Raw genomic sequence first — 23,233 nt, 5'->3', positions numbered from 1 at the left:
CAAACATTGTAAAAGCTTTGCAGGATGTGTCCATTCGAATAGTACTGGCAAAGGCCCTGCCCTGCTCAGCAGCCAGATGTCTCTGTTATTCCATAACCTCGGTCGTAACATCCATTTCTTTATCTCCATACTAAACGCGTAAGTCTATTAACACATCCTGTTTCCTTCTACAGAAGGTTGGGTCTAGGCAGACGGAGCGATAAAATAGCCACCTTTGCTCAGGTCACCTGTGACAAGCCCATCAGCAAGGTTCAATTGCAGCTCATGTGCTCTGCTGTCACCACGGACGCGGTTCTTCCTGAGTCCAAAGGGTACTCCTGGACAACTGTTAGCCAGAGTCTCTACAAGGCTAACAGTTGTTGCAGACTAAGGACTAGCTCTGTAAGAGGTTACTGCCCCAACATCCATTTTGAGAAGGCAGTCTAAACAATGCTCCAAAACCATGGCCAGTGGCCAGCATAGATTCATATTATCATGGTTATAGGAAAAATGTACATTTCTTTATATTGCCTGGGGAACAAATAATGCTGCCTATAGGACTCAGTAATCAGTGGAGGCAGAAGACTTGGCAGAGAACTGGCACAATTGCTCATGTTTCCCCTTCACCTAGAGGAGACTAATGGATTACTTCAGGTGTTGTCTTTTTGATGTGCCTTTTCTTCATCAGCTTTATTGATCAGAAGAAAAAAGTTTGTAAAATTTGCCTCACTTCAGATTTTCAAAGCCCTACAAAGCTCTTGAAAAGTAGGGTCTATTTTTCAAATGTCTGTTGAGATTTGCAATATTTTTTTTAATATACCAGCTATAAGAATGTGTTAGTGCCAAGGATTTTAGCCACAAATACATTAGTCTTCCAGCTGCATGCTGTCAATGACTTAGATTAAATTATTGCTGCAGCGGCATTAACTTAGAGGAAATATGTTTACTCCTAACTTGTATATTAACTAATTCAGATTACAGTTAGATCATATGATCCAAACTGGCCATTTGTCAGTATCACACATTTATCAGCAAGGCTGTTTTATTATTTGGTCTCGTTACTTCTAGACAAAAAAAACCCCAAACCTTCCTTATATTAAGAGTTAAGAATGACACAGTTTAAATATAAAATAAACATCCTAAAAATAAATAGATAAAATACTTTGGAAGAGTAAACACAGTAACAGGTAATGCTGAAACCAAAATGTGAGGAAAATTTTCTTCAACTATTGTCTGGTATCAGCCAGGATTCTCTTTATTCAGAAAGAATTATAACAAGGAAGGAAAAGAATGACAAAAAATAATGTATACTGTCATAACTGCATGGAAGTGTAGTCCTGGAAAGAGGGTCTTAAAACCACTGATAATAATTTAGCAGAAAATGCATTCTTTGAATAGAAATACTCTGCTTTCAATGTCCACTGGAATTTCTTACAGCATAGGAGAAGGTGTTAGCAAAGGCATTCTTCCACTGCTGCTCTGAAGGAGTCCATATAGAGTTTTTAATGATGCTTCTCCTGAGAGCATCTTCCATAGTTGCAAAATATTTATATTTATATATCTTGCAGCAAATGTATTTTTTGTGGATTTAGCTGAGGTCTAGAGCAGAATCTGAAGACTCACTGTGAACACGTTAACTGTGGAGTGCAATGTCATGTAAATCTAATTAAAAACAGTGCAACTGCTGAATATGCATGATGGTAAAAGCACTGCTTGTTTAAGGGATGAGAAAAGCAAATTGACATAGCAAGAGAAGGCGGCAACACTGTCACTAGGTCAGATTAGAGCTCCCCTAGCTCTCAGGCTGGAGCATACGCGCTAGTGAATGGGATGCCCGTGACCCTGCTCTGGAAGCCAGCACTGGCCAATGGTGCTGCCTTGGGAAGGTGAAGGGAGCTTTCCTGCGAGGAGACATGCATATACTGGCAACTCAGCATGCCACAATCGCCTAGAGGAGAAAGGCAGGAAGCGTACAAAACTGCTGTTGGTGGAAGGAACCAATTGCCTGGCTGTGGGAGAAGGCCTAAAAGGAAAAACATGACACCAATCACTCACTGGGCCTGGGGAGAGCCCAAAGGCAGGGCAAGGCTGCCCGGGGCTGCGGCTGGTCAGCCCCACGCGGGTCCCCCACTTCCCTGCTCAGGGGTTGTCCTGCACACGCAGAGCTCCCCGAGACTTTCCCAACACACAACACTAACCAGTGCTACCATCTCCTTTTCCGTTCATCAGGAAACACGGCTGAAACAACTGCTGCCACAGCTACAACGACAAGCCCAACAACTACAGGTAAGGAGCAAAAGCCCTTAGTCAGCCCCTTCCGAGGACAGACTGGAGTAACTCAGTCCCAGGGAGCTCTGCAGCCCCCCCAGGCAGGGATGAGTGCCCCTGCCCGGTTTTCCTTGAGTTCCTCTCCCAGGGGAGACAGGTCCCCAGATCAAGGCTGAGACTGCTCTCCACTCTTCCCTCTTTCCCTGCTGGCCTTTGCTGCAAGGAGAAAGTGTTGGGGAAGATTTGAAGAGGGTGCTCTTTTCCTGCTCAGTGCCTTTGCCTCCCGCACCAGTCCCGGGTGCAAGAGGATCCCTGCAGCTGAGGTGCCCAGGGCAAGCCTGTGACCGGGCCGAGCAGGGAGTTGTTGCTGTGGCTGTTTGGAGCACGGGCAGGGAGGGAGCCGGGGCACACGCCAGCATGGGGCTGAGTGGCAGGGGCCGTGGCCGGGGACCACGGAGCGGTCCCTCCCAGGAATCCTCCATAGCGGGCCGGGCCCCCTGTCCCAGCGTGGTGCTGGAGGGCCCCATGCAGGTGGGTCGAAGCTGCTGCTGGAGTCACACTGAGGAGGGGAAGCCTGCCCACCCCCTCAGCTGTTCCTCCACGGTGGGCTTGGACGAGCGCATCCTTCCTGCCAGCACCCCACTTTCCCACCACGCCTGCCCACCATCTGGAAAGACCGGCTGCCTCACACTTTCACCGGGATGATCCTGGGGAGAAGGCCACTGTGGGGGAGCGGAGGGTGTGCTGGCTGTACTCAGTCTGATGGCACCCCTCGACCTGCTCTGGCAGCCGGTCCCGGCCGTGTGGTGCTGCCTTGGGCAGGCGGAGGAAGCTTTCCTGCGAGGAGAGACGCGTGTGCCGGTGGCTGAGCCGGCTGTGGGCAGTGAGTGCAGCCGAGCTGGGGGCAATACACCGCCTGCGTGGGGCACGCGCTCAAGCCCTGGGGTCTGGGGGAGAAGGGGCCATGGACGTGTCAGACTACACAGGCATCACGGCCAGGGAGAGCCCAAAGGCAGGGCAAGGCTGCCCGGGGCTGCGGCTGGTCAGCCCCACATGGGTCCCCCACTTCCCTGCTCAGAGGTTGTCCTGCACACGCAGAGCTCCCTGAGACTTTCCCAACACACAACACTAACCAGTGCTACCATCTCCTTTTCCGTTCATCAGGAAACACGGCTGAAACAACTGCTGCCACACCTAAGACAACAATCCCTGAAAATACAGGTAAGGAGCAAAAGCCCTCAGTCAGCCCCTTCCGAGGACAGATTGGAGTAACTCAGTCCCAGGGAGCTCTGCAGCCCCCCCAGGCAGGGACGAGTGCCCCTGCCCGGTTTTCCTTGAGTTCCTCTCCCAGGGGAGACAGAGGTCCTCAGATCAAGGCTGTGGCTGCTCTCCACTCTTCCCTCTTTCCCTGCTGGCCCTTGCTGCAAGGAGAAAGTGTTGGGGAAGATTTGAAGAGGGTGCTCTTTTCCTGCTCGGTGCCTTTGCCTCCCGCACCAGTCCCGGGTGCAAGAGGATCCCTGCAGCTGAGGTGCCCAGGGCAAGCCTGTGACCGGGCCGAGCAGGGAGTTGTTGCTGTGGCTGTTTGGAGCACGGGCAGGGAGGGAGCCGGGGCACACGCTAGCGTGGGGCTGAGTGGCAGGGGCTGTGGCCGGGGACCACAGAGTCGTCCCTCCCAGGAATCCTCCATAGCGGGCCGGGCCCCCTGTCCCAGCGTGGTGCTGGGGGGCCCCATGCAGGTGGGTCGAAGCTGCTGCTGGAGTCACGCTGAGGAGGGGAAGCCTGCCCACCCCCTCAGCTGTTCCTCCACGGTGGGCTTGGACGAGCGCATCCTTCCTGCCAGCACCCCACCTTCCCACCACGCCTGCCCACCATCTGGAAAGACCGGCTGCCTCACACTTTCACCGGGATGATCCTGGGGAGAAGGCCACTGTGGGGGAGTGGAGGGTGTGCTGGCTGTACTCAGTCTGATGGCACCCCTCGACCTGCTCTGGCAGCCGGTCCTGGCCGTGTGGTGCTGCCTTGGGCAAGCGGAGGAAGCTTTCCTGCGAGGAGAGACGCGTGTGCCGGTGGCTGAGCCGGCTGTGGGCAGTGAGTGCAGCCGAGCTGGGGGCAATACACCGCCTGCGTGGGGCACGCGCTCAAGCCCTGGGGTCTGGGGGAGAAGGGGCCATGGACGTGTCAGACTACACAGGCATCACGGCCAGGGAGAGCCCAAAGGCAGGGCAAGGCTGCCTGGGGCTGCGGCTGGTCAGCCCCACGCGGGTCCCCCACTTCCCTGCTCAGAGGTTGTCCTGCACACGCAGAGCTCCCCGAGACTTTCCCAACACACAACACTAACCAGTGCTACCATCTCCTTTTCCGTTCATCAGGAAACAATGCTACAACTACTACTGCCACAGCTACGACGGCAACCCCACCAACTACAGGTAAGGAGCAAAAGCCCTTAGTCAGCCCCTTCCGAGGACAGACTGGAGTAACTCAGTCCCAGGGAGCTCTGCAGCTCCCCCAGGCAGGGATGAGTGCCCCTGCCCGGTTTTCCTTGAGTTCCTCTCCCAGGGGAGACAGAGGTGCCCAGATCAAGGCTGTGACTGCTCTCCACTCTTCCCTCTTTCCCTGCTGGCCCTTGCTGCAAGGAGAAAGTGTTGGGGAAGATTTGAAGAGGGTGCTCTTTTCCTGCTCGGTGCCTTTGCCTCCCGCACCAGTCCCGGGTGCAAGAGGATCTCTGCAGCTGAGGTGCCCAGGGCAAGCCCGTGACCGGGCCGAGCAGGGAGTTGTTGCTGTGGCTGTTTGGAGCACGGGCAGGGAGGGAGCCGGGGCACACGCCAGCATGGGGCTGAGTGGCAGGGGCTGTGGCCGGGGACCACGGAGCGGTCCCTCCCAGGAATCCTCCATAGCGGGCCGGGCCCCCTGTCCCAGCGTGGTGCTGGAGGGCCCCATGCAGGTGGGTCGAAGCTGCTGCTGGAGTCACGCTGAGGAGGGGAAGCCTGCCCACCCCCTCAGCTGTTCCTCCATGGTGGGCTTGGACGAGCGTATCTTTCCTGCCAGCACCCCACTTTCCCACCACGCCTGCCCACCATCTGGAAAGACCGGCTGCCTCACACTTTCACCGGGATGATCCTGGGGAGAAGGCCACTGTGGGGGAGCGGAGGGTGTGCTGGCTGTACTCAGTCTGATGGCACCCCTCGACCTGCTCTGGCAGCCGGTCCCGGCCGTGTGGTGCTGCCTTGGGCAGGCGGAGGAAGCTTTCCTGCGAGGAGAGACGCGTGTGCCGGTGGCTGAGCCGGCTGTGGGCAGTGAGTGCAGCCGAGCTGGGGGCAATACACCGCCTGCGTGGGGCACGCGCTCAAGCCCTGGGGTCTGGGGGAGAAGGGCCATGGACGTGTCAGACTACACAGGCATCACGGCCAGGGAGAGCCCAAAGGCAGGGCAAGGCTGCCCGGGGCTGCGGCTGCTCATCCCACATGGGTCCCCCACTTCCCTGCTCAGGGGTTGTCCTGCACACGCAGAGCTCCCTGAGACTTTCCCAACACACAACACTAACCAGTGCTACCATCTCCTTTTCCGTTCATCAGGAAACGATGCTACAAATACTACTGCCACAGCTACAACGACAAGCCCAACAACTACAGGTAAGGAGCAAAAGCCCTCAGTCAGCCCCTTCCGAGGACAGATTGGAGTAACTCAGTCCCAGGGAGCTCTGCAGCCCCCCCAGGCAGGGACGAGTGCCCCTGCCCGGTTTTCCTTGAGTTCCTCTCCCAGGGGAGACAGAGGTCCCCAGATCAAGGCTGTGGCTGCTCTCCACTCTTCCCTCTTTCCCTGCTGGCCCTTGCTGCAAGGAGAAAGTGTTGGGGAAGATTTGAAGAGGGTGCTCTTTTCCTGCTCGGTGCCTTTGCCTCCCGCACCAGTCCCGGGTGCAAGAGGATCCCTGCAGCTGAGGTGCCCAGGGCAAGCCCGTGACCTGGCCGAGCAGGGAGTTGTTGCTGTGGCTGTTTGGAGCACGGGCAGGGAGGGAGCCGGGGCACACGCCAGCATGGGGCTGAGTGGCAGGGGCCGTGGCCGGGGACCACGGAGCGGTCCCTCCCAGGAATCCTCCATAGCGGGCCGAGCCCCCTGTCCCAGCGTGGTGCTGGAGGGCCCCATGCAGGTGGGTCGAAGCTGCTGCTGGAGTCACGCTGAGGAGGGGAAGCCTGCCCACCCCCTCAGCTGTTCCTCCACGGTGGGCTTGGACGAGCGTATCTTTCCTGCCAGCACCCCACTTTCCCACCACGCCTGCCCACCATCTGGAAAGACCGGCTGCCTCACACTTTCACCGGGATGATCCTGGGGAGAAGGCCACTGTGGGGGAGCGGAGGGTGTGCTGGCTGTACTCAGTCTGATGGCACCCCTCGACCTGCTCTGGCAGCCGGTCCCGGCCGTGTGGTGCTGCCTTGGGCAGGCGGAGGAAGCTTTCCTGCGAGGAGAGACGCGTGTGCCGGTGGCTGAGCCGGCTGTGGGCAGTGAGTGCAGCCGAGCTGGGGGCAATACACCGCCTGTGTGGGGCACGCGCTCAAGCCCTGGGGTCTGGGGGAGAAGGGGCCATGGACGTGTCAGACTACACAGGCATCACGGCCAGGGAGAGCCCAAAGGCAGGGCAAGGCTGCCCGGGGCTGCGGCTGCTCAGCCCACATGGGTCCCCCACTTCCCTGCTCAGAGGTTGTCTTGCACACGCAGAGCTCCCTGAGACTTTCCCAACACACAACACTAACCAGTGCTACCATCTCCTTTTCCGTTCATCAGGAAACGATGCTACAAATACTACTGCCACAGCTACAACAACAACCCCAGCAACTACAGGTAAGGAGCAAAACCCCTCAGTCAGCCCCTTCCGAGGACAGACTGGAGTAACTCAGTCCCAGGGAGCTCTGCAGCCCCCCCAGGCAGGGACGAGTGCCCCTGCCCGGTTTTCCTTGAGTTCCTCTCCCAGGGGAGACAGAGGTCCCCAGATCAAGGCTGTGGCTGCTCTCCACTCTTCCCTCTTTCCCTGCTGGCCCTTGCTGCAAGGAGAAAGTGTTGGGGAAGATTTGAAGAGGGTGCTCTTTTCCTGCTCGGTGCCTTTGCCTCCCGCACCAGTCCCGGGTGCAAGAGGATCCCTGCAGCTGAGGTGCCCAGGGCAAGCCCGTGACCTGGCCGAGCAGGGAGTTGTTGCTGTGGCTGTTTGGAGCACGGGCAGGGAGGGAGCCGGGGCACACGCCAGCATGGGGCTGAGTGGCAGGGGCCGTGGCCGGGGACCACGGAGCGGTCCCTCCCAGGAATCCTCCATAGCGGGCCGAGCCCCCTGTCCCAGCGTGGTGCTGGGGGGCCCCATGCAGGTGGGTCGAAGCTGCTGCTGGAGTCACGCTGAGGAGGGGAAGCCTGCCCACCCCCTCAGCTGTTCCTCCATGGTGGGCTTGGACGAGTGTATCTTTCCTGCCAGCACCCCACTTTCCCACCACGCCTGCCCACCATCTGGAAAGACCGGCTGCCTCACACTTTCACCGGGATGATCCTGGGGAGAAGGCCACTGTGGGGGAGCGGAGGGTGTGCTGGCTGTACTCAGTCTGATGGCACCCCTCGACCTGCTCTGGCAGCCGGTCCCGGCCGTGTGGTGCTGCCTTGGGCAGGCGGAGGAAGCTTTCCTGCGAGGAGAGACGCGTGTGCCGGTGGCTGAGCCGGCTGTGGGCAGTGAGTGCAGCCGAGCTGGGGGCAATACACCGCCTGCGTGGGGCACGCGCTCAAGCCCTGGGGTCTGGGGGAGAAGGGGCCATGGACGTGTCAGACTACACAGGCATCACGGCCAGGGAGAGCCCAAAGGCAGGGCAAGGCTGCCCGGGGCTGCGGCTGCTCATCCCACATGGGTCCCCCACTTCCCTTCTCAGGGGTTGTCCTGCACACGCAGAGCTCCCCGAGACTTTCCCAACACACAACACTAACCAGTGCTACCATCTCCTTTTCCGTTCATCAGGAAAGATCACTGAAACAACTGCTGCCACAGCTACGACGACAACCCAACAACTACAGGTAAGGAGCAAAAGCCCTCAGTCAGCCCCTCCGAGGACAGACTGGAGTAACTCAGTCCCAGGGAGCTCTGCAGCCCCCCCAGGCAGGGACGAGTGCCCCTGCCCGGTTTTCCTTGAGTTCCTCTCCCAGGGGAGACAGAGGTGCTGCGGCTGTTTGGAGCACGGCAGGGAGGGAGCCGGGGCACACACCAGCATGGCGCTGAGTGCTAGTTGTAGTAGCTGGGGGGCCATGGAACCGTTCCTCCCAGGAATCCTCCATGCCCTGCTGAGCCCCCATGTCAGTGGGATGTTCCTGGGGAGACCAAGTGCCCCCAGTCAATGCTGTGTCTCCCCTCCACTCTTCCCTGCTGGCCTTTCCTGTGAGGGGAAAGTGTTGGGGATGATTTCACAAGTGTTATTGCTTTCTGCTTGGGGTCTCTTCCTCCAGAAACAGAATTGGGCTTCAGTAGGACCTCTGGAAACACAGTATCTGGAGATGAGCCCTCTATGCAATGAAACTTCATTAAGTGTTTTCCTTTCTACTTTTTGGGGGATGAAAGAAGATTACTGCATTTTTCCCCATTGCACAGAAAATCTCTGCCTCATCTTTGAGAACGTACCTATGGAGCTATTGAACAGAACCAGGCAGGGTGAAAAGCAGAATTTGGTGACTTGGAAAAGGACTGTAATTACCATCCTATAATAATGTTTATTGAAATATAACTTTTAGTTACTTCTAAACTAATAAATTATGTATAGATATTTTTAAAACTACTTTAAAATCCTTACAGAATATATAATTACTTAGAGAAAGTATAACTGTGACCATTTTAGGCAAAGAACATACCTATAAAAAAGACAGCTGGTGACAGCTGTAAGCCCTGCAACAAATTCTTTAGCAGCATACTCTGATATCTGTTGAGGTATACTATGATGATTAACTTGAGAGCCTTCATTTTATTAATGTGTCTGCATTAAAGTACCCTACCATGACACTGTATTATAATAATCCAAGTACATACCAGTGTGGTATTAAAGATGCACAGGCTATTGTAGTCTGCCTTTTTCTAACTTAGTCACTGATTTTGGCAACTCTTGATATCTTTGTTTGTTTGTTTGTTTTGGTTTTAGTTGTATTAAGTAGAGTTGAATTGTGAATGCTTAGTATGGCGGATAATAAATTTCAGCCTTACTCTGTGTCCTCACTGTGATATCCTGCTGGGTTGTGTAGGGAAAACAGTTACTATACAGACATTAAGCAAGCAGGACATAGCCATCTGCTCTTTACTTGCATCTATACTCTGTACAACATACCTGATAGTTTCCTTTAGTAGAAGTATATATGAACTATTTAATATATGAACTACTTTATATATCTGAACTTGCTATTGCAATTTCATGGAAATCCTGACGTCAGTATCTTTCATCTTTGTATCAGGGAACTCATGCAACCCAGACCCTTGTGGAGAAAAATTGGCTAAATGTATTGCTTTAAATAGCACCTTTACCTGCCAGTGCCAATATGGATTCTACTATAGCAACAAGGATTGTCACAGAGGTGAGTTGCAGAAGGGCAATCTATATTTTCAGTTACTTCACAGATAACTGCTCAGGTGAATTTTTCTTCCCGTATCCCTTGTTCTCAGGTTATAATTGAAAACACAATCAGTCTGGGAAAGTGACTGCTGAATAATGCCTTGCATTGCAGACAGCCACTGCTACAATGACCTAGATTGTTATCTCACAAAACAGTAACAGCCAAAGAGGTTAATGTGCTAGGAAAAGAAGATGAGTTCTCTGTCAGGTGTGCTGGAGATTAAAATGAGTGAAAAGCAGGAAAAAATACAAGTGTAAACCTGACATCAATATTAATGGCCAGGATTTAACAAGGCCCCAATCCATGAAGACCTCTGAACAACTGGCTTGATTTTCCCTATTGCTAAACACTCATCACAGTCCTGTTGAAATGCATCTCTGAGATGCTACTGAAGGCCAAGTGTGTGAGCAAATGGGGCTTCTTATTTAAGTGCCAGCAAGCAGGATTCTCAAATTTACTTGTGAGCCTAAAGAAGCAGGTAGACACTGAATCACTTTCTCAAATACAGTGAACCACATTAGCTCCTTAGTGGCTGCAAATTTGGAGTCCATAATATAGGTATTTTCTCACTAAATGCTGTAACACCTCAGATGGAGTCTATTGTTAGCTTCAGGCCATGCTTACAGTTTAATGATATCCAGTTTCATAGTCTAGCCAGTTTGTTTGAGCCCAGGATCCTGCCTGCTTCCCAGGTAGGCAGACTACATCCCCCATTGTGGCTGAATTGATTGAGCAAACATTTGTCCCCTACTGATTCCTCCAGTATATGAAAAATATCACTGATTGATTTCTGCATTGTATTTTCCCATCTCTGAAGGCTGGAGAACACTAAGGTGAAACCTGACTTACTTGAATGCTTTCTAATTAATTAATATTCTTTGTTCTTATTCCAGGGCAAATATACCCAGGGGTCATTATACTGAAAGGATTTTACAGTAATAGTGTTCAAAGTGTAAATTCCATGGAGTATGAAGAGGTGTTCCAAAAGATAACAACCTTTGTGAGTGATGATGGGGTTTTTTTTCTGTATATTTAATGCTATCCTGAATGTCATACAGACAGAGGGGATACACACTGCCTTTAATGTGGAGCCTAGAATAGTTTCACGTGAGAAATCTACCTTTCAAAGAATGCTTCACACTGGTTTAGACCTATTCATAAAGGACTTGAATTTTGCCCTCAGATGAGTACATGCATGGCTCTTGCTGAAGTGAAGGGATGTACCTGAAATAAGTAATATCTGCATTTTTAGTGCCACTTCTGTTCTGGGAAGTTCTCACATAAATTGCTCTGTATCTTTCACCATTCCCTCTCCAGAAACCATGGGGCTGAGCAAAGTTTTCCAAGATCTCCACTGTTTACTGAGGGCTCAGTAATACTCAGTGGTATGAGTAAAAATGAACGTGTTGGTTTTTTTTTTAAAGAAAGCTATCGTTTCCACACAGCACAAACTTTTCAGAATGGCTGTCCAGCTGTGTCTAAATACCTAAATAATAAGCCTCTTCCATAAGCATACCAGGGTTAGTATTTGAATGCTATTAGTGAAATGAATATTACACATTTTGAGCATACTATGATTAGAGATAAAATCTGGTAATGGATTTCCTGCAGAAATAAGATGAACAGTTTAATTTATACTGCCATGTTGAAACAAGTGGATTTGCTTATGTCACTTTCTGGAAGTAAGGAAGAAGAGGTATGCAACTCTACCAGACAGCTGATCAAAAAATATTCACCAAATATTAATCAGAATTCATCAAAAATGGTTATCAAATTCTTCATGTTATTATATTGCTTCCTATGAATGTTTTATCAGAAAGTAACCAAAAATTGTCCCTCCAGAACATTAAAAAATATTTTCCTCAGTTTTTTTGTCCAACATTTTTTCATGGCATGGCTACAGAAGTGCATGATATGCAGCACTAGAATAGATGTGTAATAGTATGCAAAAGTGAAAATAGCATAGAAAATAATTTTTATTTTATTACAAAGAAGGATAGCTTATCCTTCATTTCAGTTGACTTAGACATCTTATCCTTTTCGTATGGTGCCTCCTGCTTGTGTGGCAGTTGGAGGCAGCTGCCTCCACCAGTTGTTCCCTGCTTCACACGGGATGAGGGGGAGCAGTGACTTTTCTACTGATCCCATCCAACCCCCAGTGCTTTCATCAGTGCTGTGCTTCTCCCCACAAGATCAACCCCTGACGATCCCACTTCACTGCATCTTAGGGACACATGCCATCTGTAAGGATGCCTACTTCTCTCTCTTCCCTCTACTTGTACGTAGGTTGGTACTGCGGAGACGCCCTTCTAAGCAATGAGTCTGCAAGGGCGTATCTGTAGCTATCCAGCCAGTCAACCCTAATGCACTGCCTGACATTCATTCAACTCATGTCTCTCCATCCCTCCACTGCTCCCGTATTCCCTGTTCTACAGCACCACCCCACTGCTCCTCTTCTGCAAGACCTTGCATGGTGGATGAGACAGATCAGCTTGCTTTATTTGTGCCTATAGTAGCATGTTCTGGATTAAAACTTTACAGCTGAAGCCTCAGTGGGTCATGTGATTTTGGTCTATATTTCTGCTCGCCTTTAACTCCAATTCATTTTTCTTTTCTAGTTTAAGGATGCCTTCCAAGGTATAGCAGCCTTTGGACAGACTGTCATCGTGGAAATTCAGTAAGTTTGCCAGTTTGGTTTTTGCACAGTACATGCTTCCCACACACCCCATTTTAATCTGTTTCCCATGGAGTACTCAGTTCGAGAAAGGATATAGGATAAGTTCAGTTCAGTATACCTCCTGTTAAAGAAGGACATTCTTTTTGTATTTTTAAAGTTTCTGGGATGCTGGCCCCATTTTTGCCCTATGGATTTCCAATATGTCTGTGAAGTGGGCTGGCTGAGACAGCTCCACAGTGGATGTCCCACTTTTAGCACGTGTAGGACATAGCACTGTGGTATAACTAGCAGCCCCTGTGATATATGACACGTCTCTGCAATTGTAACAGTTAACTCTGAGATTCCTAACTCCAGGTCCAGCTGGTAGTCTCAGTTTAATTTAAGAAACACCCTCATTACAGAAGGCCACTGCATCTCATTGTGCATTTGCTGGTCTCTCCTGATGGCAGGCTGAGCAAAGATGTTATTGAATGGGCTGTGGTGACTGTAGCTGTGGGTATAGGTCCTTCGCTGATCTAGGCGGACACTGTAAGATGTCCCTCTCCTCCCATCCTCGCCTGTTACAGGTTACTGTCCCCAGAGCTCTGCCAGCTTCTCTGTGAGTGCTCCCTAGCACACACAGTGGTGTAAACCCTTTCAGCGAACCCCATGGATTAAGCAGCTAATCAGACTGTTGTTCTAGCAGAGTTGTGAGGGCAGCAGCTTCCAGCAGAGCAGTTGTGACAAACACATGGGGCACAGTAACATCTTAAGGCACTACAGCAATCTACCACTTAAAGGTATTTGTGTGCATATCCCAGCAGCACGAAGTTCAGCTGAAGAACAAGGTAGTCACTGCTGTTCTCCACCTCACCCCAGGGAGATTGCTGTCCAGGTGAACCCAACCCAGCTAGCATGCAGTTAGCATAGATACCTCTACATTGCAAACAGACCCTTCTGAATTCATTGCGGTCATACCCTGAATTATCCTCACCACGCTTCAGCATGGGTTCTCCACGTCATGCCTGGATGACACCACAGGCTGATGCGAGCATGTAAAAGTTAGGGTCTAACAGATGAGGTCCTCCACACTGCAGCCAGCTTGAGGTTAACCCAGTAAAAAAATATCAGTTGCATGCCAACAGCACACAAAGGAGTGATGTTGTTAGCATTAAATCCAACAGCTTTTGCTTACCAGCTACCTATTTACATCTGGATCTACTGGAAGGATGGCCATTAATGTATTCCTAAGCAAGACTTGAACTCATTTTCAGGTGTCTTAGCAACTACCTACATTGTGGGATGAAAGAAGCTAGGGGAGGGAGGGAGGTTTGGCAGAAATCTTCTCTTGTCTTTGCATCTAGCTTGCTATCCATATGGATTATATGAAATTTTAAAATGATGCTATCTGTACTTTTCAGACCTCTAAGAGAAAGCAGAGCTTCTCTTTCAACGAGTGTAACAGTGACAAACCTGTTTATGGAGAACTCAGCTGTAGACAATAAGACAGTCACTTCTGCAATAAATAATGCAATAAAAAAGTCACCCGATGTCTCTCAGTACAGAGGTACGTAATTCCTTACTGTGAAAGTAACTAATCAGTAGAAACAGAGGTTCCTATCTTCAAAGCTGGTTAGAACATCTCTGTGTGCAGCAAAGCCCATCATAGCATAAGCCTTGTTGATTTTAAGGAGGTGAATGTTCAATCTCAGGTAATTTTGAAGACTCAACAATTCAGTGCTGGGCTTTTTTTGTCTTATTAAGGCTTTCTACTTCCTCTGTAAAGAAGAGAAGGAAAATACTTATTCCCAAGTAAGCAACAGCATGTTGATTTTAACCTGCTGAGTGTTAAGTGTCTGGAAAAATCAGGACAAAGTATATATAGACATATAGTGTGCTTCTGAGAACAAGCCAGTATTTTACTGGTAAAATAGGATGAAACTCTCTTTAGACTACTACTTCCATAATAAGCTGTGGTAATTGAAATGAGGCCTCACTGATTAGCTGCTGAGCTAAGTGATTCATTGGTCTAAATCAGTAAAGTCTTGTGTTACTAAAAGTGTAATACTTGGAGAATGATTTTCTAAATAAAATACGGATTTTTTTCTCTTTTTTTTTTCCAATATGCTCCTATTTTGAAATCAGCTTTCGCAAAAGGCGTAGCTAATAATTAAAGGAGTCCATTTCATGGCTTATAGCCTGAGTTTGGTCTCTGAAGGTGACTGTATCCACCTCAATCATGACATTTCCTGTGTGCTGGTCCTAAACGTGAGGGGGAAATAGAAAAAACCTGAAAGCTCATGAAGCACCAGTGCAATCACATCCCTCCACTGCATGCCACCCACTGAGGTTTGTAAACCATTCCCACCACTGGGACATGGATCTAAAGAGCAATATGCTGGGCAAACAGCATACTAACTTTGCTCATGAAATGAGCTGCATGCACATAAATATTTATATCTATGTAGAACTGTATAGGACCTGGGCCTCACAGTTCAGTTGTAGAAAAAACTAAGGCAATAGTGCTAGGGTTTTTCTATAGTTTTTTTTAAGGTGAGTCAGAAAGTCAGTGTTCAGAATATGAACTTCTGGGTAGAATTTCCCTCTTCATGGACTGGGGGGCAGGAAGGTTTGGAGGCAGTTGTAGGAGGCTGAGAAACAAAAGGTCATAAGATGTGATGGAAACATGATCTTAACTGGTAAAGAGCAAGGGAAAAGAAAGGGCTCGTCCAAATGCCTGCAGTATTGATGTCTCAAAAAAAGGACTTACAAGTTTTTTTCAGAATTGTTAAATAATTGGTTTATGATTTACTGAGCAAGTGCACTGCTTTCTCTGAAATGATATTATTAGTACTCAGGTTTGCTTCCTGACTGTTTCTCTTTTAAAGCTACAAGCTATTGTGCTGTTTTTAATTGTGATGCTCAAACCACATACTGCGAAGAAAATGTGTTTCCAAAATGCATATGCAAAAGTAATTTCGTAAAGACAGAATGGGATGATCGTTCTTGTTCAGGTAAGAACCTTGCTACTTTATCTATCCCTGAAAGGCTGACCTGGTTATTCCCTGTCTCAGTCCCTTTTTGAAAAGGGCACTCCGCAAATGTGCTGACCTCTAAAAATCAGGGAATGTGTGTCTTACTAAGAAAGCCATAGAAACACATTCTCACATTTCACTTTAAACATAGCCATAATTCTATTCCAGTAGAATAAAATACTAAAGCCTGAGAAAATTATCACTGAAACCAGTGAGTGGGCCACTCTTTAAATGCGTTGTTAAACTCTTGGTAAGAATTGAAACCTAAATAGGTAAAGGATGGAACAAATTGAATCCTATATTCACAGCCTTCTCTGCTAGAACACATTTTGGGAATAAATTCTACATGCTACCTGGAGGCAGCTATGAGGACACTGACAGAACTGGAAGTCTCATGACACACTACAACTATCTGTTAAAGCTCTGTCCCTTGTTGGTAGTTCTAGGATTACATTAGCTGTGTTTAGACAGGTTTTGTTGGAAGAATGATTTATGTGATTTTTAGGAACTGTTAGTTGTTGGGGTTTTATTTGCTTGCTGGTTTTGAATCTTTTAATGAGTACTCTGTTTATATTTTTAGCTATCCTCCACAGCCCTGAGATGTACCTTATTTTCTTCTTATGAAAACTAAAATTTTTGCACTACAGAAAAAAAGTCTAAGATACGAGATTTTAAGAAAAACAACAAATATTGCAAGCACTCACAAAAGCTGACTACAATAAAGGCCAGTGAGATGTGATCCAGTGTAGGCCTTTGTGGCCCCTAACCTGTCTAAATCTGATCCAGTTTTAGATAAGTTGCAATACAAATCATCTACTGTGAGATCAAACTGCAGGTCATTGCTTGCCTATGTAAGATGCAGCCTAGCTAGATTTCCATTCTGATGGAGCTGGATGGTTTTAAACAAAGACTGTTCACTTCTAATTTTGTGATTTTGTATTTCAGTTTCTGTTCTATATTGGTATAGCCCTAAAAAAACGATTCTGATGCTCTGAAGCACAACAAAGTTGTGTGTGTTTACAGTGCAATAAAAAAAAAAGGGAGCGTGTGGATTTTCTCCAATGTTGATTTTTTGGGGGCTCTCTTCAATTCACTCTGTATTTTTTCCCTCTGAAAATACAGATTGCAGTAAAGACTGTTCTGCAGAAGAGAACAAGTACTGTGCAAAAGAAAATGGGGCTCCAACATGCAAATGCATGCCTAACTTTAAAAACAAGAATGGCAAATGTGTATCGTGAGTACTCAGCTTTTTCTTGTGTTCCTGTGTTCTGGGCAAAGATAGGGGAGAAGAACATCTAACACAGGGTCACCCTCAGTCTAGAAGAACAGGCTGCAGCTGTGTGAATCAGAGAAGTGCCTAAGGTGGTTAGCAGGTGGACAAATTCCCATGGTGTCACAAGTTATGGCATTTTAACTGCTTGGCACTAGCCGTTGGTGTGCACTCATAATACCTCAGAGGAAAGGCAAGGAGATCCAAGGTCATCTGTGAGTCAGTGAAGAGGATAAACTACTTCACACTTATTTTGTGGGTTGCCCACATAAACATAAACTATTCCTTCAGAGTAATCGAGCCATGGGAACTGGTGTGCTGAAGCATTTAGTAAGCAACAGGCATTAGAGCAAGACTTGCCTCAAATCCCTCGAAAGTTTCCACTGATATCAGTGGGCACTCTGTTTCCTGATAACTTTCAGACCTATGTTATTTTGTCTTGGTTTTCTCTGTGTGGGTTTTTCTGTCAGCTCAGGATCAGAACAGAGCAGTGGTGTTTGCTGGTGAAGCTAAGTGACTGGTTGTGCTCTGCTCCCGTGGATAAGCAGAGGGACCTTACTCCCCATATCCATTAATTCAGCTCGTTTTGTAGTTATGCTATTTTGTAGTTCACTGCTACACAGTGAACACTTCTTACCATAAAGTCGATATACTTTAAGTGTAAGAAACTAGTATGGGAGGAAGATAAAGAGCTGCCAGTCCTTATAGACCTTACATTGAGGCTTTTGATAAAGACAGTGGGTAGCAACTCCAAGTGGCTCAGAGCTATAGGGCTTAGTTCTTTGGAGAAATTAGTCCCTTTTAACATTTTTCAGGCTGAGAACCTGAAACTTTGAGTGCCCAGCTCACCAACCATTCTGAAAATCTCAGACTGTTTTACTCTAACAATGAAACTAAAGAATTCAATATTAAGTTAGCATGAAAGAGGAAACCTGTAATGAACACACCTTGTGGAGAAATTGCTGATAAAAGGTGGAAATATACTATTGTTTTGTGATCATCTGCTTAAAGACATTATCTTTCTTTTCTTTCTTTCCCCTTTTTTCTTTTTTCTCTCATGTAGTTGTCCAGTGGGCTACTCTGGGGAGAACTGCAAGAACAGTAAGTACAAGAATTTCTGGTTTTTAATTATAGCATGGAAAAATATCTGGTAATGTTTAATCTGCCTGAGATAACAAAACTAACAAGTAGCAGCCTTTAGGGGTGCCATCATCCTGTACAGATAGCAGGAAAATGTTAGAAAAAAATGAGTGAAATTCCACTGTTACCTGGAAGGAAAAATCCTTCTTGAAACTCTTGTTCAGACAGACAGTGGCATTTCCTCTAATGACCTCTGCATTAAGCCTGTTAGTTTTTAGTCAAAAAACCAGGTTATTTAACAGAAAAGCGTTTAGTCCTCATCTAAAGACATGCAATGCTGAACTCAGCACCGCTAATGAGTTAGTTCCTCCTGTAATTAATCACTCCCTCTATTAAAACATCAGTGGGTTACTCTCATTTGAAATGTTTCTGTTTTAATATCCAACCACTGGTTCTTGTTTGTGCTTTACCTTGCAAGCACTGCATAGTGTCTAGTACTCTATACCAGTGAAGAGATGATGGTGCCAACTGTGTTATCACATAATTGTAATCATCCGGACAAGCTAACCAGGCCTTCCAAAGCTTTTTCCCTTTTCTGAGTCAGTTTTGCAGCTGTTGCTGCACGTTCTCCAGTTTCCACCATCATATAGATTAGGAGAAGACATTCTTCATGCCTTCTAGTGTTCGCATGTGCCTAAACTCAGAACATCTAATGCAAAGGCAGGTTGAAAAACAAACAGTTACGGCTCTTCACTTCTCACAACTCCTTTGGCTTTATTTGAGCAAAATGTATATCCTCATGTGGCCCTTTGGAGTCTCACACTGCTGCATTCTTAAACTTATACATATTTAACATACCTGTGTCTGCAGCTATGAGATCTTCAAGGGTTTTCTTCTGGTTTTGCCTAAAAGTTTTGGAGATTGGCTAATGGTAGTTGTAGTGCAGCACAGTGAATCTTGCCAGGTGTAAATGTTTGTCAGGAAGGATATTTTTCATCACATGGGACATATTTTTCTGGAGAAAGTTTTGGGAATTTTAAGGCCTTTTTCATAAAGCAAATGAAAATGCTAAATTGGCACAAAGTCAACACATTGTGAATTTAAACACGAATTTGGGACCTGCTAATAATAAACTCCATTAATAGCCTCATCTTCTCCATATGGCACTTGGTAGGTACTGATGTAAAAAGTTTGCTGAGCAATAACCAAGGATACTTTACATGTGTTTGGCATAAAGTTCTTTTGAGAAATCATATTCCCTGTTGTCTTGATGTATGCTCCTATGATTAAATGTGCTGGATTGTTCTGCTGGTAATGGCACAGTTGGTGGTTTCATGTTGTGTATCTCATCTCCAGTACAGGCATTCAGTGTATTAAATGGCAAACTCATAAATCCAGACTGGGATCTTCAAGTAGGTACCACCAGTGAGGTTGGGTAGCTCAAGAGACTGTCTTACTCTTCACACCCTTATCTTGAAATTATGTCCTGCAGGACACAATTCTCCTTTTTTTTTTCCTTACGACGGCTACGCAGAGCTAAGACTAGGTTTTAGTAGCAATTCCATTCACAGTTGAAGGAAGATATACAGAATCCATGTCTTCCTCCCTTAGTCATGCTGGTTCTGCAGCAAGACCAGTGAAAATGAATTTTCTTTGCCAAACATTTATTCAGATACGGGATATTTATGCAGTGTTCATAGTGCCACATAATAGACACCTCAAATCAGCATGCCTTATGTGCCTAGGGCATGGGAAGAGCCCATTTGACACCTAACTATGTATTTTAGCAGCAATACTAGCTTAAGCAACCCCTACACCCTCCCAGTTGTTCCTGTCCCTCAGCTATAACTATATGTGAAGCCATTCAGTGCATGGGATTAGGAACCTGAGCTGGGATCAAAATAGCCATCCAGAAGAGACGGTCTTTAATGCAGATCTGTTCCTTAATTTACATCTTTCTGTGTCCACAGACAGTTGTACTGAGACAGCACCAGGAGCATGGAAATGAATAACATCTTCTTTCATAATTCTTTCTTTCTTTCTTTCTTTCTTTCTTTCTTTCTTTCTTTCTTCCTTCCTTCCTTTCTTTCTTTCTTTCTTTCCTTCCTTCCTTCCTTCCTTCCTTCTTTCTTTCTTTCTTTCTTAGTAAGAGGACAGGGACGGGACTTGGTTTTCAATGTTTACCATGAGTTTTCAACTGATGTTTCTTGTTTGTTTGTTTGTTTTTCCAGATAGTGAACTCATCCTTATAATAGTGGGTACAGTGTTTGGAGCCATTATCCTGAGTTTAGTGATAGCAGTCTCTATTGTTTCAGTAAGGTAAGAGTATTTCTTACAATTGAATAGAAGCTGCATTGCTGCATGTTTTTAGAGAACTAAGCAGAAAATTAGAGAGGGGCAGGGCTGCGAATGTGGTTGCATGCCTAGTTGGGCAGACAAGTTCATTTAAGTCATGTAGCCACTAGAATTTGGTTTTGTCTGTGTGCTCTTCCCAGAAGTATTTTTTCTCTTGCTGTGAATTCAACTATGAAAGCTTCAGCCAAGTCTTCAAAATACACACCTGACCCATTAATCCTAATCCTGCCCTAGCCAGTGCTGATATGGCATCTGGATGAGAGCATCCTGAAGAAGGATGCTGATATCAGAAGACTGTGTGGCCCACATTCAGACCCCCTGCAGTTTTCTGGCTAGCACTTCAGCTCAAGGCCTGACATGGCCCTTTCAGCTCAATACAAGTGGCATTTCCAGCCAAGCATCCCTTTAAAGCTTGCTATTCCTGGTGTACTGGCAAATTCCCAATTGCAGTTGCACCTGCTCACTTCTCGCCACACAAAAAATATAGAAACACTCAAGCAGATCCTCTGCCTTTGCTCTCAGTGCTGCCCAGGTAAAGATGCCTACAAGACTGCCTACAAGCAGGCATAGCTTGCCAGCAGGTGCACAAGCTGGTGCTGAGTGTGTGTGCAATGTATGGACTTCTGATCACAGACAATTCAAATGCATCATTTGAGTGTCCAGCTTTGGCTGCAGGCACGAGGGCAACTTTTCTTAACTGGGCCTAATGAATGCCTCATTTCTTCCTCTGAACAGTCAGTTAGAGCTAGTGGTGGTTAAGGAAACTCCTTCACTCTAGGAACTAGTTGAAAGAGGCCAAAGTCCCCCTCTGTCTCTCCTAGCAGCTTAGCCCCATATGTGATAAGAGATGCCAAACTTTGTACCCTATCATTGATAACAAGGGTTTTGCAATAGGTATGCTAGAAAAATCTGTTGCATGTTTCAGAACAGGGCTGAGCATTCAAAATAAGGTGGGAGTGGACAACTCAATAAGTTGGACTTACCCAATAAGTAAGGCACACTAGAATGTCTTTTAAGACGTCCTTTGTTCTTCCATTTCCTCTGAAGAGCCAAACACAACCAAGATCCAGAGAAGAAGAGCCTGATGAAGTCAAGATATTCAAGCCCAAATACCTCTGATGACAGACAGACCACGATGTTCCCCAGAGTCCAGACCTCTTCTGGCCATGCGAACCCAGGATATCAGCCAAACAACCCATATGAGATGTGTTCCGCAAATAGAGGTCGTTTTCCAGAGAGGGATTATGTTGATTTGGTAAGTGTTCACACAGGCCTACGGGAATTGTGTTCCTGAACTGTAGTGTTGTGGGCTACAGACATTGTTGGAACCTAAACTCCATTCTGTCCATCCTCCCTTGATCTAGAAGGCCAAAATGGTATAAAGGCAACCAAAGAACTGTAGCTACAGCTGAAAAAATTTCCCTTAATACAGGGATCAGCACTCATCTTATGAAGACCTTTTAAAGCCCCAGTAGTCATCCTTGAGTCACAGGAGGGATATGTGAAAAGCAAGGGTCAAAGCAATAGTTTGGCTGCCCAGTGGTCTTCTGTGTCGTAGGACATTTGTCTGCATTGACCGAACACAACCTTCAGCACAGGCGTGCATGCAAGCATCACAGGCTGTCACAGCCTGTACTTCTTTTGAGCCAGTTGTAGTGTCAATAGGTGCCGCAGTGGCACTTCCCAGTTGCAGCCTGATGCAAGATTCACAGTCAGCTTAAGCTGGCACAGCTGCCCCGAGGGTCGGTGTCCTCCCACCCGCTCTGCCGCTGCCTAGTTCACAGCAAGAGCCTCTGCAGTTGCTGCAGCATTGCAAAGGGGTAAGTGTAAAGTGCCACGAAGAAGCTAGCAGAGCTTTTGCATTGATACAGCCCAGGGGAGCCTGTTCAGCAGAGGCGTGTCATTACCTGGAAGGTGTGTCCTGAAAAAACTGCCTGTTTTATCCTTGAACTCTGCAAGGGAGCTGCGGAGGGAGCAGAGGCTTGAGAAGTGCTACACTGTGATATGATTGATTTGCTGGGTTCTGCACGCATCGAGTAACTAGGAAGCATACTGTCCATTCAAATCTCGTTTAAATAGCATTTTAGCTCCACCTCTGTGGTGCAAGAAACCACCCCTGTTTAGTGAAGAAAATCTGTTTAATTGTAATACATTTAAGTGTTTTGCAGAATTGAGGCCTAAACCGTTATAGAAGCAACGCAGAAACCTGAAGTTTAAAAAAAAACCCTGCTTTTAAAAAGCTGCCAATTAAGAGAAGAAAAACATCTATTTAGTTAGTTGATTGATCAGATTCACATGGATTTTGGCATTTCTTACTTTCCAAAGATGTCAACTTTTCACTGATGAAAATCTGCCTGTTTGGTTTTCCTTGAGGGCTGATGTGTCAGAGAGAGGCCTATCATGTGCAGTGTGCTACATGCTGAACTATTCTGAGAAAGGAGCTTTCTGACCCAGAGCTACTCTTTATTTTTTTCTTTTCTTTTCTTGTCCAAATTCTCTGTAGTACGAAATATCACGGGAGCCTGAGGGCTTTAGGATGCAGAAGAGATACTAAGCAACCAGAGCGGCAGAAGGATGGACGACCACTGCGACAACGGGTCAGACCAAAGAGTTTCACAGCCTCTCACCAATGCACTTACTTCAGCAGAAGAGACAACAAAGTCCATAACCCCAGATTCTCTGAAGATTTTCTAAAGGAAGACCCCTGCTTGAAAGAGATCATGGACAACTCTCTGAAATAAGGGAAAAATGAAGGAGACGGTAGGGAGAAGAAGAGGACTTTTAAAAGAACTAATGGGCTCCAATAAACATTAGACTTCTTTCAGGAGGCCAGTACATTGGCAAGAGAGTGAGTGTAGACAAGACACCAGGATTTTAACCCTGCTGTTTTTCAGTTCTTCTGGAAGAAGAACTGAAAAGGTCCAGGCAATATGTGTGATGCTGAAAAGTGTCAGCACCCAGAGCTTTGCCTGTATTTGT

The 23,233-nt window shown here is 47.2% G+C and overlaps 1 protein-coding gene across 1 annotated transcript; it reads left to right on the top strand.

The window, feature by feature from the left end:
• The first annotated feature begins 4,416 nt into the window (after positions 1–4,416).
• MUC13 (mucin 13, cell surface associated) lies at positions 4,417–22,808 on the top strand. The gene is made up of 15 exons (XM_050900051.1): positions 4,417–4,532; positions 4,617–4,673; positions 5,820–5,876; positions 7,024–7,080; positions 8,258–8,283; positions 9,700–9,819; positions 10,752–10,858; positions 12,477–12,535; positions 13,936–14,081; positions 15,403–15,528; positions 16,672–16,783; positions 17,883–17,920; positions 20,131–20,218; positions 21,302–21,509; positions 22,758–22,808. Exons 1-15 carry the CDS (start codon positions 4,417–4,419, stop codon positions 22,806–22,808), a joined length of 1,368 nt encoding a protein of 455 aa, XP_050756008.1.
• Positions 22,809–23,233: the final 425 nt, after the last annotated feature.

The sequence above is a fragment of the Gymnogyps californianus genome, chromosome 7 (assembly GCF_018139145.2).
Source record: "Gymnogyps californianus isolate 813 chromosome 7, ASM1813914v2, whole genome shotgun sequence".
Lineage (NCBI taxonomy): Eukaryota > Metazoa > Chordata > Aves > Accipitriformes > Cathartidae > Gymnogyps > Gymnogyps californianus.
The sequence above is the reverse complement of the archived record's forward strand: the minus strand, read 5'-3'. Positions and strand labels throughout refer to the sequence as shown.

Bases quoted from the DNA above. Each gene is read 5' to 3' on its own strand.
- MUC13 (XM_050900051.1), top strand. From the start codon at position 4,417: ATGGACGTGTCAGACTACACAGGCATCACGGCCAGGGAGAGCCCAAAG. The intron at 12,536-13,935 runs GTAAGTTTGCCA...TGTACTTTTCAG, and splicing joins ACTGTCATCGTGGAAATTCA to ACCTCTAAGAGAAAGCAGAG. The intron at 16,784-17,882 runs GTGAGTACTCAG...TCTCTCATGTAG, and splicing joins AAGAATGGCAAATGTGTATC to TTGTCCAGTGGGCTACTCTG.